Genomic DNA, 18,566 nt, shown 5'->3' on the forward strand with positions numbered 1-18,566 from the left:
ATTGCAATCAGCCACAGAATAATATAAAATGTAATTATCACTACATACAAGAATCATGTCCGCCAAATCTTAAATGTGTGTTGAGCCTTTTTAATCTCTCGTCCGTTTTTTTTCACGGGTTCATTGAACGTAGATCATATTCTTTCTTTGAGTTATGTTCAGTGTTCTTTACAATAAGATTATTGGTGTCAGAATTAACAGAAATTGGAATGGACTCAAGTTTGTAGTGAAAACTTGTTAGGTAGGTGTGAAAAAGGTGCGTACGAATATAGGTTTATGACCACTCTTCAGTAGACATGTCACTGATTGTAACATCAGGAGACTGTAAACACTATTTTAAGACGAGAACTCACTTTCGAAGCGACTTTGTTATTGCTTCTAATGTATGGGGTTTGGTATTTCTGTCCTGAATATGTAAGAGAATCCTTATATGTATATGAAAATCATTGTTTCCCTTACGTACAGTAATGCTTGTTTTATCGCTTTCTGGATTTACATATTTTATGATTTGTTTGCAGTTATCATGCTACAGGTTATGGAAAAGACTGGCATCTTCATGTTATTGAGGCTTTTATTAACTGTTTTATCTTAGCTTAACTCAGCATTTCAAATTCTGGTGGTTAAATTATTAAGAGATCTTCTGGTTAGTTGGTTCCGTTTAAATGTTTATGGTTTTAGACAGTTGACTGATCACTTCTGAGCTATTTCATGAATGAGGCTTTTGTCCTTTTAGGATAGCACGTTGTTTCAAGGTTGTCATATGCGCTTGCACTAAATGTCAAGTATTTAAAGCAATTAGTCCCTTTTATAAATTTCGATAGAACAATGAGAAGACAAAAACAATTTGTCGTAACCTTGAATTTACCTTGGTAATCCTTAAGTCATTCTATGGCCTAGGATAACGAGATAATTTCTTATTCTTTCTCTCCCCTTAGTTATTTTAATTGATCTTTATTGACCTTTATTAATTTTCATATAAAAATGCCTTGACAAGTATATGTGTGACCAGATTGTTCGAAATGTATAGCGCAAATACATCACATTTTTCAGATCAACTCCGTCTTCTCATTGTTCTATCGAAATGTCAAGTAATTATTGCAAATTATTTGTTTTAATCACTTACTGTTCTGTAGTTTATTTTAAAAGACTGTTGTTACATCAGTAACTGTAACTCTTAGAGAAAGCATTGTTCAGGTAATATTAAGCTTATTTTGTATAGATATTTATCCATTTAATACCTCTCGTATACATTCTCTTGTACAGTTTTCCACTTTGCAATATAGAATTCATCGTCCATAGCCAATCCTTTTTGATAGACTTAACTGGGATGCATTACCCTATTTCCCTCGAGTTAGGTTTATTTTATAACCAGGAATGTCGGATTTTACAGAAGGAGTTTATTTATCCTCTTCCCATATCTTCAAGTTTTCTGCCACACATAGAGTTCATTGTAATTTCCAAACACTTGACGTTTTCTGCTCCAGTATTAAAGTGGGAATGATTCGGAACTATGAGCAAATCTTAATAATCGGATTCTCTTATATTTACGTTTACAAGAATTTTAACAGAAGTATCCTCAGTTGTCAATAGGGAAAGTTGTGTCTGAAGTATTCTTAGATTCTCTACCCATGTGACAATCAATCCATCACCAGTAACCAGAAATTCACAGTTGACAACTGTAGAGCTGTCATCCTTGATCATCAAATTATAACACGCAAGAATAGGAAATTTATGATTTACAATAACCGAACTACAGAATTAGGTAGAATTAACTATAACATTGGAATTTAAAGACTCCAACTTTGAGACCAATGTAATAAATGTGATGTTTAAAATATCAATAAAGAAATAATTAGACAAACCACTGGATAAATATAACCGTTTTTCCATGTGAATTGAATAACTTGAAAGTGTAAATGAGAATCGCTTGTGATCATTAGGATCGCACATCTCATCAAGATCTAAATTACGGGGTTTATTATCACAAGTTTCTGTGTCCTATTTCTCTTTACTTAAAGCATTTACCGTGACGAAATACACGTGAATTCCAACAATGAAGTTTACCGCGAAATAGACATTCACAGAACTCGCGTTCACCCTCGTATACCACTTCGTAACAATACAATGAACTGTTGTTCATGTTTCCATCGGAAAATGGATCATCGTCAATCGAACGACTTTAAGCATGAGTTAGATAACGAAAGCCAAGTGTTGTATTGAATTTATTTATATCTTAAAAGTCAGTTTAACGCATTGCCTTATAATCAACACATACGGACCTAGCATATTAAAAGGAGCATTTTGATATTTGTCCGAGCCTAAAGATCTCATAGATATTAAGCGCTTGGCAACGATGATGTTTGTAACACCTTCCTAATCAAGAATATCAAAGTTAGTGAAACCAAAAGTCTTAAAGATATTTTACGTCAGTAAAACATCTCTGTTGTATTTATGGAGTTTAATTATATAAAAATGGCAATCATAGGGTATATTTTAATTAAAATAAAATTTTATTGAAAAGACTTCAGCTAACGTTTGTCAAAATATCACAAGTAAACAAGCTTACAACTTGAAAATAATGAAGTTTTAATCTAAAAAAAATCTTTACAAGTTTTAACTACAAGACAAATTTTAAAGGATTATAACTACAGTCCTTTGGTATAATATACACATACATTTCTTCTTAACTATGATACACGGAGAACGCGATGGCGTTTGAAGCGAATGGTACTGGATTCGAGTACCAGAGTGAACATCAACTCTGGAATGAAGGTACATCCAGCTGATGAATCCCAAATAGGAAGAAACGCGCGTCGTGGATTCCACTACTACTCACTATCCATCTTTGTTTAAAAAGCTTGTAATTTAGGGTTATACCGAGGCAATCCGCACAGGATGCACATATGTCAACATGAAACTGATCAATTGCAGTCCTAAATAACAATGGGAAGATACAAGTAGAACAACATCAAGTGAATTTACATGATACATTATGTTGCATTTCATGAAGTTTATCAATTTATTTCACTAAAAGATTACTACTCTTTTGTTATTTTCATTTGTTTTTTTTCATGGAAGTTCCCCCAGGTACAATTTAAGTAACAATATTTCTTGTATGAATTTAAATTCACTGCTTTATTTTGTAATAATCTCTGTATTTCTTTTTTTTGTTTTTTTTTTCCTTATTAGGATTCACTTTACAAAATGCATTTACTTTTACTCTCAACACAATTTTGAGTGGATCAAAATTATGATCGATTTTTTTGTTGTTGTTTCCATGACGTAATATATTGTTCATAAATCATACTGAATTTATTAGTTTACTCTATTCATCATTTTCAGTTATGACAATTGAGAACATCAAATTGAATCAATCAACTAGTATTACTTTCTTTATTTGATTAAAATAAATTTTTAGTTTCATAGAAAATAACATAAATATCACATTGAACAATCAATTAATAAGAAAAACAATAAGAAATGTTATGAGATATTTGAAATCTTTAACAATTTGTCTGTACTATTCTCTATATGGATGAAGGTTATCAGTTAATTGATTTTTTTATTTGATAAGTAATTCTGTTATAACTTGTGGCCGCCGATTAGAGAGCAGTGATTTATCGATCGGAACAATGACGCGTAAACCCGTATGAGCAGCCCAGAGTTCTGATTGGTCTTGCTTTCTGCCTAGCCCAGTCAGTTAAGTCCAGAACACAAGTCTCAGCCTCTGCGATATGAATCATTATATTTCAAACATACTCTGTTTATATACCAGTCAAGCAGACCACAACGTACGAATAAATATATGAAACAACATTTTTACAAGAATTAGTCAGATGTGGCTGTGAATGAGGGAGGTAGTAATTAATATACTGGGTATAACTCAAGAATGGTAAAACGTATAATAATAGTTTATGGGTCAAAATACAGCTTATAATAAGATGAATATGAATATGCATAGTTTAGTTATTTAATAATTATACAATAGAAATATACGTTTAGTATTGGTCCATAAAAGGATCCCAAAGTTCATTCATTATGTTTCTCGGGTTTTAACAAATTCTCAAAGAGATTTTGTAGGTAACATTACCTTTTAAAACAATCCATTAGTTTGTTCGTTTCTTTTTTTTTCTCTATTATAACTTTATTACAATGTATTTGTATTTCTTGAATGTTTGTACACAATTACTTCATAGGTCATTAAGTTATTGTTATTGAAATTAAGGATTTAATCTATATTGGTTAACTTTCCTTATATTTGAATTTCGAAAAATTGTTTATGAATCATTTACAAGTGATTACAAATGAAGATAAATTTCATAGATTGTTTGTTAGTAAATTGTACTTCATTAATAACTATGATCTATTTCATCGGTTAAACTGATCTATTGAGTTTTAAAATGTAATTTATATGCAAGATTCTCAACGAGACAAACAGCACCTTTATTTGGCTAATTTGAAAATAAGACTAATGTTTAGCATGATAAAAATATCTTAAGATTTTCGAAAACTAAACAAATACAGTAAAAAATATAAAGATGAATATCAATGAACTCCATGAAATAACTAAACTTCTCATTTTTTTTCAAACAAAAAATAACAACTGACCGTGCTTGTTATCATCATAATACTGGATTGAAGGCAAATAAACCAATTTAGAATGCTGACGTAATAAACGTAGAATAATAAAAAGAGTTCAACAACATGTGAATCTCAGACTGAACAATTATAGTTATTGAACGAAGTAACTCCTCCTGGAGTCCCCTCGGGGGCTACTGCCGGTCCCAAGCCCGGATAAAGGAGGAGGGTTGGGCATGGGGTTAGCGAATCCATCCAGTAGAAAACTAACTCGCTAAAAAACGCTAACCAGAAAAATTACTCGAACGAAGTAAACAAGATAAAATATGGTTCACAAATAAAGAAAGGAAATGACTAATTAAACACACTGAGGTTATCCTATCGTATTTCTGTTTAAATAACAATTTTAATTTTATCCAATACATTCTATATTCTTTTGGCAGGTAAATAATGAAGTGAATTGAATACCTTCTGAACAATATTTACATTCTAGTTCATAAATTTACGGTGAATCTGTCTGTTTATTAAAAGTAAACGTCTTTCCTTGGAAAATTAAGCAAAATCTTGATCAATAGCGTGCATCCAACACCAACTCTCATTTATCAATTCACCTTGAACTGATATATCTAACTGTTTTGACGCATCACCGACCGTTCCTGGAAAATAAGTCTGGAGTTTTGGATTCAGCTACAGGAATCCAAGTTGACGAATATCATCTCCCCTTCCCTAGCCTCCACGGATAACATGCAATATCCATGGAGTATCTTGGTTCCAGTGTCCGATATCTTGTAGCTATCCACATCTGACCTCTGAGAGTGACTGGTTGAAACCGTGTATGCGTGTCTGTGATAACACACAATTATTATTAAATGAAGATGTTTGGTCACAAATTAGATCAAATGACTGATTAAGTAGTTGACCATGTAAGTCAATTTAGATCCAATTAATTGTAAGATTCACCTGTGATATGGTATTTAGGTTTCACAATTTGATCGTAAAATTTGAGAAAACATTTGTTAATTGAGACAATTTTAATTGGATGACTAGTCATTCCTCACTACGGTATGTAACGGTTTAAATACTTGACTGATCAAGTTTGTGCGACGTTTTAAGTGAAAACAAGGTAATACCATTTTTGAAAGCTCTTTCATATAACTACTCTAACAAAAAATGTAATTTATCCACTGAGCTTAAAGTGAATAAGCACAATCCTTTTAATACGTTATTTATTTCGCATGCGACGAAATAAGTTTTTTTTCACTCCAATTATTCAATCAGATCAAATGTTTGTTTGTACTATATAGTACAAAATTATAAAAAAAGGTTAGTGTTTAGAGGATTACAGTAGATAGTAGTCTCGTATGAAATTATCTAACTACACACATAATTGTTAAATAACAACTTTATTTTGCCAGTTTTTCTTGTAAAATCAACAAATTTCATTTGTTATTAAATTTCATAGTTTCAACAACTTTATTCATTATTTTCTTGTATATACTCATTTAAAAGTGTATCTAGGCATGACTAATAAAACTTTAATGATTATCAATTCATTTATAAAAATAATATTTTACAAATCTGTATCATTTACCATGGCAACAAAAAATTTGACTTTTTGTAACAAACAAAAATATATAAAATCAAATAATATAAAATCCCCATAGTTTATTATTTGCATTTTTGATATAATAATAGTAATTTGTAATCAACCAGATTGATGCATTTACTACAAAAATATTAATCTATATAGTAATGAAAAAGAAGAAAAAAACAAAAACATAAAAACTATTTCATTTTTTATTGATGCCCATTTCTGTGATAGAAACAATTTTAAAATAAAATTAGGAAGTGATATCATCTTCATAGTTTTTATTTCTTAGTTAGTTTTACATTCTTTGAAATCATTAATGAAATGGTAAAAATAAAAATTGCTGCTATTTCAATAATTTTAAGTATATTTTTTTTGGTGTTTGTATAAACTAATGATTCTTTTGTATTTGATTTCGAATTCCAAATATAATAGGTTCGTCCGTGCTCATATAATTCTTCTTAGTTAAATTGCGTTATTTCTAAGATTTCTAGTTTGTACTAGAATTCAAATACTTCGAACTATCACAATTTTATGTTTAGTGTTTGTATAAAACATCATCTACTATTTGTGATGTGCAATGAATGACTATTTCATTTACTGAAGATTATAAATTCTTCATCACAGTTTCAGTGTATGATTATTTCGTAATTTAATATTATACTGTTGATTTCGAATTCGAACTTCTTCAGTCCGTGTTTACATGTTATTGCATTAATCTTAATTTGTATTATTATTTAAACAGTATAGCCCCCAAATGCCCTAGTACGGCCGAGAGTGAAGAGAGTCCGCTCTCCCTCTACAAATCCTCTTACATAGTCACGTGACTACAACCACTGACAAGGAAGTCCTAATCACTGCCTTCTTGCAGTGGGGGTGTTGTCTACGAAGTCGAGAGGACGAAAAGTGAATGTTCGGAGCTTTAACCGGGTTGGTGGACATGGAGGATCCACCTAAGGCAGTTGGAAAACCTTGATTCTAAATCACTGGTGCACATGGACTCCAGGGTCCTGAGGAAACAAATGGCGTATGAACCTATAGTTGGTCACCGGCGACTATGGAACTACATCTCCTTGAGATGCTCTACTGCCTTGTGGATCAGATCGTTAGGTGAAACGCTTCGGGTGTGGCCTCCTAAGAAAACCACCTGCTTCAGTTTGGGTACCTGGGCAGTATCACAACCTTTACATAAATCTGATGAGATGACAATTATTTCATGAAATACTATGCTTGCTCCAATTAGAATTCAGACATTTCACTCATTTTCATTATTATTACTTTCTTTGTATACTACGTTACTTATCTACCTCTTTTCTCACTTCATGCATCCCCATTTTTCAACTTATACAACAGCTCGCCCATAGTGGGAACTCTGTTCTATCTCAACGATCTCGAGTTACTGCCTAGTCGAAAGTTGAATGATTCCACCGAATACGAATACTGAAACAGCTTTTCTGAAATCACGTACACCATTCAAACTGGCTTCCTCCAACGTTCGCACACTAATGTAGATCGGACAACAGATAGGGCTGGCTATGTCTTTAGAAAGTTTTAATATCGACGTCTGCAGTCTATCTGAGACTCGTATTCAAGACTCTAGTGAAGTACGACAAATTCGTTCTCCATCTGTCGCTTCAAAAGGCTTGTTTTACGTGCGTTTGTCCGGAGACCTTGTGGCATCTTCATCTGGTCTTGCTGGCGTTGGTGTCGCACTAAGCGCTAGAGCTGAGGCAGCACTAATCGATTGGATCCCCATTAACAGTCGGTTATGTGCTATTAGATTAGAAAGTTCCATCAAAGTAAGAAGAAATCGGCGTGACAAACGATGTCTCTTCATCATCTCCACTTATGCTCCGACGGATTGCAGCCCGGATGCGATCAAGGATAATTTTACCACCAGTTAACTGTTTTTCTTCAGAAAGTGCGTCCGACAGGCATTGTACTACTAGCTGGAGGCTTGAATGCCCAGGTCGGGTGTCTAGGCACAGAAGAGAGTCGTTTAGGAGGCCGATGGGGACTCGTTGGTCGCAGGTCAGATAACGGGGACCGTCTACTGCAACTTTGCACAGACCACAACCTGTTTCTGGCTAGCACTAACTTTCGGCACAGTCATCGCCGATGTGCCACCTGGTGTCCTCCCTCTGCATCTCAAGCCTGGACTCAGATTGATCACATCGCGATCAGCTACCACTGACGTGGTTGTGTACAAAACTGCCGCTCCTATAGGAGTACCCTGATGGGTGTAAGTAATGGCGGTGTGGATCTGTTGCCTGGAGAAAGACTTCTCAACCTTGAGTATGCGGATGATATTGTCTCACTGTGCGATAATACGCAAGCCATGCAATCCGCACTTAATCAGTTGGCACTCAGTGTCCTCAGGTATGGTATGTGCTTCGCACATTCTAAGTGCAAAGTACTTTTGCAAAACTGGCAAGACCCTGATTCTGTACTCACCCTGAGTAGTGAGCAGATAGTAGTCGAGAAGCTCGTGTATCTAGGTAGCTGCATAAGTGTTGGTGGTAGCGTGAGTTATGAGATCAATGCACGTATAGTGAAAGCCAGAGCGGCTTATGCTAATCTGGACCATCTTTGGAGCCTCTGTGATGTTAGTCTGGCTGTAAAAGGTTGGATCTACGCGTCCGTAAGATCAGTTTTGCTCTATGATTGTGAAACCTGGCCTCTCTGAGTTGAGGATGTTAGACGACTCTCTGTGTTTGATCATTGCTGCCTCCGAAGGACTGCTGACAACCAGTGGCAACACTATGTTAGTAATGCATAGGTTCGGCATCGTTTGTTCGGATGCAACGACGTTAATTCAATTGGTGTCACTATCTTGAAACATCGACTTCGGTGGCTTGGACATGCTCTACGAATGTCGTCCCAGAGAATTCCATGTCGTGCGTTATTTACAGACGCTGGGACTGGTTGGAAAAAGCGGAGAGGTGGTCAATGTATGACATGGTGTCGCGGTATAAAAGAAAGCTACACAGGACTGGCTTTTGTTGGTCCTTCTCGACTCCCTGGTTGTTGTCCTAGAGATGGTGCAATACAGTGGCTAGAGACGTTATCAGAAATGGCTTAGAATAGAAGCCAGTGCCGATCCTGTCGTAACCTTCTTTTACTTTCTCCATAAAAAGTGGCCGTAACTGCTTTAAACTGAGAGAATTCTTCCTGGTTGCATCATTCTGTTTCCCCCATTATTATTATTTCACTACCATACACTAATTTGTGGTTGTTATTGTTCTCTTTTTCTTTGTATACGCACCTGACATTCTCTATCTCCTCTCATTCTGATTACTATTGTGTGGCCCACATGTATCTGGTCCCCCCTTGTACCAATATTTGTGTCCAAATAAATAAATAAATGATAAATTAAACAGCATATTTGGTGTCATTGTAATCATTGGATTCTAGCAATCTTGAGAATCTATTTATTAACTGATCACGGCTGGAAGCTTCAGACTAAGAATGAATCTTTGATGCCTAGTCCTTATCACAAAATCTTTAAAATAATAAACTTATGTTGATAAGAAGTATTCAAATTAATGCACTAACTAGGAATTGCCGAAATAATGCAATTCAAGGCAGGTAGAACTAGATGAGCACAAATGAACGTATTATATTTGGAACTCGTAATAAGCGCACAATCAAGTACAAAGGAATCATTAGTTCGTACACATACTACAAAACTTCCAGATCGTTTAATAAATTACGTTTGTAAATAAACTGATAGTTTGTTAAGGAAGCTTACATTTTCCAATGAACCTATTCCTCTTCTTTAGAACCATTACTAACCGACCATTTTCACGTCAGATCCTTAAAAATACTTGCAAGGGCATATTTCAACAAATTACTTCATGTCTTCATCAGATTATCACATCTTTCTACGCTACAGCATCAGATTCAATCTTCTAAATGTAGTCTGGTGAACAGTTACAATTTAAACTTCAAACGCGAGAGATTACTGGTATAAAAGATCCCAAACATGAGTACCATTACGGATTGACCTTAGTTAAATAACGATTAACTAAATCGATCAACGATGTTAACAACAAAATTCTATAATCTCCACAAACCCCCTATGTAGTAATCACGTAAATTTCTTTGGGTTCCTCACAAGTTCACAACGATTTCTTTATTACTTATAGGGGCGTTATTAATTATCGTGATGGCATTATTACAATTCAACCTGTTGCACTATCACTCCGTAGACACTTAAGCGTACTTCAGAAAAAATAATTTACACCCATTGAAATGAATGAATAATTCGAAATCTTCACACCCATTGTCAAGTATTAAATCCCACTTCTCATGTGGTAAACAACACCATCGTAGTTCACGTCAATTTTATTACACCTGTGGAAAAACTGGGCATACTCACAAAGTATGTTAGAGTTTCAAAATGTTAATTACATAAACATAAAATGATTCTGAACCGAGATTACTTAGTTTCAAGAAGCTAATGGACTTATTGTCACTCACTACTGCATGCAGCAATACCTCACGTTTGATTCAGAAGTTGATTACTTACCCAGTTAAATTCCTGTATTGAACAAATCACGGGTGGGGACAATCGAATTCATCTGTCACAACATCACAGAGCATCTCAATAAAATCTGAGAACAATATATTAAATCGTTAATTTGCAAAATGTTCACCAATTGTCTTAAAATGCCTCAGACTTCATTGTCCTTGCATTTTCATACAAATTGTATTCTATTTCCACTCTTGCTTTCTTGATCTTCCCCAATCTTCTGCTGCCAGACATTACATACCTGACTCGCGTCACATACTACTTATATCAATATAAGTAGCACACACCACAGTCCCATTCATTTGTTAATAATACTGCTAGTATTGAAATTACCAATTTCAAGAGAGATTTATTGTTCCCATGTAATCATGAGCATCTACAGGCAAATCAATCACTGGTATAATTAATCACAAGTTTCCGATTATTAGGATAATCGAAATTGAATTAAAGAAAAGTACTTTGCTTAATATTTCTTCCCCTGTTAATGAATACGTTTATTTATTATTTATTTCAACACATAGATAATGGTATAAAGAGGCACCAAATACATATGCGCCACACAAATCTCATTCGATATGTGTGAGGGCTGTGATACTGCCCGGGTGCCAAAACCGAAGCAGGTGGTTTTCTTAGGGGGCCACTCCCCGAGCCTTCGACCTGAAGGTCTGATCCAAAAGGCAGTGGAGCATCGTAAGGAGATGCAGTCCCATGGAAGCCGGTGACCAACAATTGGTTCATACGCCATTTGTTCCCTCAGGATAATGGAGCCCATGTGCACCAATGGTTTGGAATCCGGTTAAAGCGCCGGACATTCGCTCTTCGTCCTCTCATTTTCGTAGACAACACCCCCGCCACGAGAAGGCAGTGAGTAGGACTTCCCTGGCAGAGGCTATATACGCGTGGCCGTGTGAGAGCATTTCGAGAGGGAGAGCGGACTCTCCCCACTCTCGGCCGTACCAGGGCCGTGTTGGTGCCTCAAGGTCAATTAAAGCGGACGAGCTTCACACACATGTACTCCCATCAGTAAAAGTTGGATGATGTTCGCGTACTCTCGGATTAATGTTGTAAGGTCTATCCCGTTAATAAGAAGCTATGTTGGTTCGTGCTACTTAAGACTTTTTACGACTAAGTCAGATGCAAATGAATCATCAGAAAACTGCGTTGTTTCTGATTTTCCACTGCTTAGTGAAGCTGTGAATGCAAAAGACTTTAATGAATACGTCTTACCTGTGCTTTAGCTAGAGGGTATTGAACACTTAGATATCCCTGTGTATTAATTTTTTCTGAAATTAACGAAAGGTTCAATCTAACAGTGCTATAAGCCCTTAAGTAGTATGAAAATGAGGCCTCTAGTTCTAGAAATAAGGGGAAAACCCGTTTGCTTGAAGTGTAGGTTGATTCCATTTGGTTCAAGAGTCCAAAAGTTTAAAAAAATTGGTTGGAGAAAGTATATTAATTCTAGTTGAATTACCCAACAGAATTACTATTGTAGCTCCTACAAGAACCGATGGAACAACATCTAGGATTTATGGTAATTAACTATTGGCACTTAATACTCAGCTATTGAAACCAAGTTATATATGTGAAAAACTGAATACTTTACAAAAACAGCGCGAAAATATCTCATTAAAATACACGCGAGAATATTTGCAAGTCCCTACGGATGAAGTCTTCGCTGAACTTGTTACTACAAGTGCTTCACTTTGATTAAATGTTTATATTTTCAAATAAAGAAATCCCTTCTCTCTTTCGACCCACATGGTCCGAGTTTATCATAAGCGCAATTGAATTCAATCCCACTGTTGATTATTTTGCCGAGTGAATTAGACCATCTCTAGTCTTCAAGGTACTGAATTGCATTAGGATGATATAGTCCTTACAGTAAATATTGAATTGTATATGGAGTCTTTTGAAGCGATTTAGACGCTTTTATGATACAAATCTTGCAATAAAGCCATTCAAATGTCACTTTCAACTCGATCTTACCAATTTCCTGTCCTATACTATAGATGTTAAAAGTTTTTAAAACTGACATGAATAACTCAGCTTCACTAATACAGACACCCTTATTGAATACTTTAGTTCTCAGATGAAGGATTAGTACCCTTCAGTTTTATTCCTAAATTTACGCGGCGACTATCACTAACTATTAATATGTACAGGAAGAACGACATGAGAATACATTATGGAACATTTTGTAATTTATTGAGGCTTTTTCAAATCGTTCTCACCAACTGAATAGTGTACTGGTAATTAGAACTTTAAATACAGATGTTGCTCCACTGGGAATAGACGTAACAGAACAGGAAACCCGTAACTTTCATATCGAGATGATTAAACAAAAGTAAGGAAGTGTATCCCCAAGCACAAAGAGAAAACCGAGCTAGTCTTCGGGCATCAAAAAGACGGTATAAGTATTTCTCGGTGTAAAACACTGAAGTTGATTTAAAATATAACAAGACTGCTTTATTAGACGTCTTCTGGAATAGCTCAGTAGCGCAACTTAAAAATTGTTCTTATAATCTTACCGTTGCAAAAAAAGTATATCACGTACAAACTCCCCAATAACTATTTTTCGGAAAACCGTTCAATGAAAGTAATAGTTTGACCGTTACCTTTCGATAGGATACAACTTGCAGAACATATTCGAAAGTGTCTTGGAGGCACCATAAATGGACTGAGAAGAGGTTGGAACGTTCAGAGCAAGTATAAGCTTCCTGAATTCTAAAAAACGAGATATATATACCTACTTCCTGAAGGCGTTTCACGTTCAAATGACCGCTAAGGATCCCTGAGGTTAATCCTATAGGGCTTGCTATTCTCCGTCACTAGCTATAGCCTTTACAACTTGTTTAAGATAACAGTAAGCAACTAGATATTAGATGAAGACGAATTAAACCATTCCTCAAAATAGCCTCACCCATGGCCCCAAACTTCTGAGTTGAGTGGGTCACTGTTCGATTCTTTTCGGAACCGGTCTCGTTAACACTAGACTTTGAAACACTTGGTTCTGTGATAATTCTAAAATATCGCCAATTACCTACTGCAACTTCCTTTGCTCCCACTGTCCGTGACTGTTGCTGACTTTAATCAGATGCTCACAGTTGCCATCGCCTTTGGAGGCTGGTGCGGTGAATTTTTGGGCATCCATGGGCCCAGTAGACAATACTGAAATCTAACGACGTTGGGACATAAGAAAAACCCTGTCCATCCACACAAAAACCCACTAAAAAGGTCATAAAACACCTAAATTAGTGAAATGTGAACCTGCTTATTTATTACCGTTGTTTTGTTTAAATATAATTGTATTCTATATTCATCGTCTATTCAAACTGCTATCTAAAATTATGGAATCTCATAACCCCACCATATCCAACAAGTACTTATCATCTGGACATCCCGTAATTACCTTACCAATTATCCTGACGAAATAATTACTAGGTCAACAGTGCATTAACAAACTCCTTAGTTTTAAACCCAATTTCCTCATCTGTAGCCTTACTAAGAAACATGAAACGCAGATTGGCGCGATTGAAGTCAATCTGCACTTTTTGGTTAGTCCAATAAGACTCGACGTGATAGTTTTGGTTTCACGATCCAGTTGTGTATTTCGCTAGCTGATAAATGTCTTATCGAACTTATAGAATGAAAAAGTTGTTCCCGATACAGTACTAACTTCCTCACTGTTTTCCCGATTAGTTCCAAGCTACATACAGTTAGACGTAAGACTTATGGAAATTTTCGACTATTAAAGGCTTAAAACAAATGATTAGCACATCACAAGGTAGTGTCAATTTTTCTAGAGCTATTAAGCTGTATGCACAAACTTTATGTTATATTAATTATCCATATGAATAGAGATATTAAACGCCCAAAACATTCAGCAAGTTACGGCTAGTGAGGTTTAAACTAAGGTGTCCCAGCCCTCTACACAAGTTGAGCAATGAAATGCGGCGCACACACGTTTGGTGCTCGCTTATACTGAAACTTGTGCACCTCCAGCCCAAACACAACACCGCCTGCTTGATAGTCTCACCACATGCAGCACTTCAAAGGCACCAACTATATATTAGTAGCCTCGAAATGGAGAAGCACCCACGAGGATATAGTCGCGTTGACTAGTGTTCAACTTTCACCTTTCAGTTAGGTGGTGGAAATCCCAAATATCTGTAGCCTGATAGTTTGGAATTGATTTAAAACCTCTGACGACCCTGGCAGTCAAAGTTGTGAGCACATCATAGTTTTCAATGTAATTCATTATGTTTTATGCCTGATAATTAATAATAGACAAACTTACCTTCCGACCAAGCTATACGCCACTCTACTAACTACAGTCCTAACACGAGGACTTACTGGACGAATGCAGATATCAGGGCGAGGAAAGTCAATAGAATACATCAGGAATAATAATGAGATGACTTACAGGCTGTTAGGGAAATTTATGGGAAGAAACTCCAAACAAAATACACATCTTTTTCACCGTAGTTTGCTAAAGACGGCTCAAAAATTACCGCACCATGTAATTGAAGATCGAATGAGATGGATACAGGATTTGCCCGAATATGGTCCTCAAAAAGTGCCAGGAACCACCTAGGATTGTCGGTCACTGTTACAGCCACATTCGCAGCTACCTTACAGGCAACCACCTTAAGATCGACTTGTTAAGATTACGTTTTCCTGAACCGTCGCAGTTAAATTTATTGGTCGTTTTTCTAGCTCACGAACAGTAAATGCTCCCCAATGGCGAGAACTAGACAATAAATTATGACATCCAACTTAGCTGCAAATTATCTCAAAAGTGAACAGAAGTCGGATAGTGTAACGAGTGTTCCGTAGACAAGTTTAATTCAAAATATATGGATGCGATAATGTAAATGGCTGTTGTTAAGGTTAAGTAAACACATCGAATGGTCCATATTAGATGTGTATATCATATAGACAACCCAAAATGCACATCCGCGATCCGAACCACGGATATAAATTAATCACATTAAGCGGATGCACACTGAACTCGCGGATTGGAACTCTCAGAACCATCTACATCTTCGTATACCTCGCCACGGCGCTCCTGTTGCTGGTGATCAAACTCAGGATCGAACGGATGCAACTCAACCGATTCTGCATCTTCAGGAATATCTTCAATACAAGTAGGTGGAGGAAGTAACTTTCGCAACGAATCCAGTTGAGTTTTAGAAAGAAAGCCATTCTTCGGGAATGATATGTCAAACTTGATAATCAACCGGCCTTTGTCGAACGGGTTTTTGTATCTTGGCATTCCTTCTCCTTCAATCGCACGGAAATCTTTATTAGTATACACCTCACCTAATAAAGAATTTATAAGACCAAAAACGTGAGCCTACCCGGTCTGGAAGTTATCACTAGTGTCCGATCATCTAATGATCGTATTGTTCGCTGGAAGCCACACAAGGCTTCAGAGAGTGATAATTCTATAGTGTGTATCAAGTCGTTTCGACGTCTGATGAAACGGCTATGCGGTTGCTCATCAAGGGTAATAATAAGATCGCCGGGTTCTAAGCCCGGTTCGCGATCACCTTCGTCATGGAATTTGATTGTTTGACCATCAGTCATGCCTTTGTCTATTGGGACTTCAATCACCTTGGTTTCGCGGACAACTTTTCTGCCTTCACACTTTTTGCAACAATCCTTTGGATCAATAATTTCTTTTTCGCCCTTGCATGCACTGCAGGTAGTCTGTATCTGCTGAACGAACCCGACGTTTAACTGGCGAACGTGAGTCTGGATGCCTGTTCCTCGACATGTGCGGCAGGTTACAACGGCACCCGCCTTGCCACCACGACCTAGAAATAGTAAGTTTGAGTACGCGGACTTACCTTGGCACTGATCACATATAACCTTTCGCGTAACACCAAGTTTCCTAACACTGCCATTGTATAGCTCTTCTAAGGTCACTGACAACTGGTGCACACAGTCTTTTCCTCGACGGGGTCCGCGAGAACGACCACCCCCGAAGAACATTTGGAATATATCCATTGGGTCAGCCATTCCACCCGAATCAACGCCACCCTCTTTAATTCCTTGCTCGCCTCTTGCATCATATAATTCTCTTTTTTCAGGATCGCTCAGAACCATAAATGCTTGAGAGATTTCTTTGAACTTTGTCTGTCAAAGTAACACTGGCTAACATACCTTGTCTGCGCTATCCGGATTTTTATCCGGGTGATATTTAAGGGCTTTCTGGCGGTAGGCCTTTTTTATTTCCGCCTCAGTTGCGGTCACAGGGACGCCGAGCAGATCATAATACTTCCTCTCCTTCACCATTTCTGTCAAAATCCGCTCTCACTGACTGCGGGCGGAACTTTCTAGACTAAAGAGGAACAGATAAACAATTGACACATACTGTAGTCTTCACACTTTATAAACAAAGATAATAGATATGTCACCCATTCTACTTATTTGATTCGGTACCTCTGTGAAAATTTTCATGCCTTTCTTAAGTATTAATTGGCTGAGGAAAATATATGTCACACTAAACAAATTATTTTGATGGTTGAAAGAATTCTTCACAAGCCTAGACATTTTAAGGCTTTAAGCGTTTGTATCTCCAGAAAGGAGCTCAACTTTGACTAACATTTTGGTTTTTATATTTTTACACTGTAGTGGTTAGACACATGCAGTATTTTGTCGGCTTTTAACTCATAAGTTAGACATTAACATGTAGATATTCAACATGATTTGTCTTGTGCTTTTATGGTTACTGTCTTTATCCGTGACTACAAATGGATGAAGCTAAACATATCTGTTACGTGTTACGAGGGAACCGGCAACACTGTTCGAGCTTCCGGAGGCAGTTCAATTAGAGAACTAACCTACATAGAGTTTCTAGTCAACCTGCTTATAACTAAAGTATTGTTAAAATCCCCTTGGATTGGGAATGATGCTGATCTTGATTGTGTCTGACGAAAAGTAGGCACCAAATGAATAAAACCAATAACACAGAGCTGAAGACATGGGTCAAAACACTTACTTTGTTAGCCCTCTGATTTCTGCAAGTCAATTCACAGATCATTAAAGCTTATCGGAGCTGGTACTATGTCAAACCCGGCCTCTGGACAAGCCAAACTATTTGTTCTTCTTACCAAGCCATATTATTACTTTGTCACTTATTTGCTTATTAACCCTGACTGTTTTTATGTGGTCTTATGTGTGTCAATTGGTTACTCCATTCATTGTATCTGTATCGAGTCACGCTTGATTAAAACGAGCTGTCGAACTCGTCGTCTTTGCTGCACGCCACTTGGTCTCGTTTTGCTTCGCTTCCTTCTCCTCTTCTCTCCAATTGTCTGTTCAGATCAACGATTGTGTGAAACATACGTATTCAAAATCCATTTTTGTATTAGACTTATGAAATCCCTTTATTCATTAACGCGATTTGAGCCGATAATTATATACGAGGGTAGCTGGGATGAATATTTCAATAACAACCACCATGCGATCTTACTCGAGTCAGATATCAGACCAATAAAGTGATTAGCCGGACGTTACGATGCGATTAAATGGAGTCAGATACACGAGTGCCAGTAAAATTTCAACAGTCAAGCAGGATGAAGCTTACTCTTATCGAGATTCCGTATCAAGTAGCAGTAGATCGCCGATCCCTTAAGGTAGGTACCTAGGTTTCTTTACGATGAAAGGAAAAATATTGGCAAACCATGGTGATATACTATCTTAGTCGTGAAGAATGTATCATTATTTCCATTAATAGACTCCTGAGGACTCGCTTGGACAACATCACATAGCAGCGAATACTAAATTAGACTACTCGTAAAGAGTAAATAGTGTGCCTCCAATCCGTTCTTCAATGTCGTGTATCTAATTTCTGGGTGT

General features: G+C 36.6%; 2 protein-coding genes across 3 annotated transcripts; one reads left to right on the forward strand and one right to left on the reverse strand.

Moving 5' to 3' along the window:
• Window positions 1-87: 87 nt before the first annotated feature.
• DNAJA4_1 (DnaJ (Hsp40), sub A, member 4) lies at window positions 88-17,184 on the reverse strand. 2 transcript variants are annotated; one of them, XM_051213792.1, is made up of 6 exons: window positions 17,080-17,184; window positions 16,869-17,046; window positions 16,553-16,835; window positions 16,061-16,519; window positions 15,124-16,022; window positions 88-6,320 (listed from the first exon to the last, which is right to left on the reverse strand). In XM_051213792.1, the coding sequence occupies exons 2-5, from the start codon at window positions 16,998-17,000 to the stop codon at window positions 15,691-15,693; spliced, it is 1,206 nt and encodes a 401-aa protein (XP_051073494.1). In that variant the 5' UTR covers window positions 17,001-17,046; window positions 17,080-17,184; the 3' UTR covers window positions 88-6,320; window positions 15,124-15,690. The 2 variants fall into 2 exon arrangements, with proteins under 2 accessions (XP_051073494.1, XP_051073495.1); XM_051213793.1 differs by having other exon boundaries at window positions 10,698-16,022; window positions 16,553-17,184.
• On the forward strand, window positions 8,929-9,248 carry MS3_00005706 (uncharacterized protein; the record flags this gene model as incomplete). Its single annotated transcript, XM_035730551.1, is given in 2 exon segments — window positions 8,929-8,934; window positions 8,946-9,248. 2 exon segments carry the CDS (start codon window positions 8,929-8,931, stop codon window positions 9,246-9,248), a joined length of 309 nt encoding a protein of 102 aa, XP_035588055.1.
• Window positions 17,185-18,566: the final 1,382 nt, after the last annotated feature.

The sequence above is a fragment of the Schistosoma haematobium genome, chromosome 1, assembly GCF_000699445.3.
Source record: "Schistosoma haematobium chromosome 1, whole genome shotgun sequence".
Classification (NCBI taxonomy): Eukaryota; Metazoa; Platyhelminthes; class Trematoda; order Strigeidida; family Schistosomatidae; genus Schistosoma; species Schistosoma haematobium.

Excerpts from the sequence above, each read along its gene's own strand:
- DNAJA4_1 (XM_051213792.1), bottom strand. The coding sequence starts at position 17,000 with ATGGTGAAGGAGAGGAAGTATTATGATCTGCTCGGCGTCCCTGTGACC. Across the intron at positions 16,836-16,868 it reads ATCCGGATAGCGCAGACAAG|TTCAAAGAAATCTCTCAAGC; the intron begins GTATGTTAGCCA and ends TGACAGACAAAG. Across the intron at positions 16,023-16,060 it reads AGTGATAACTTCCAGACCGG|GTGAGGTGTATACTAATAAA; the intron begins GTAGGCTCACGT and ends ATTCTTTATTAG.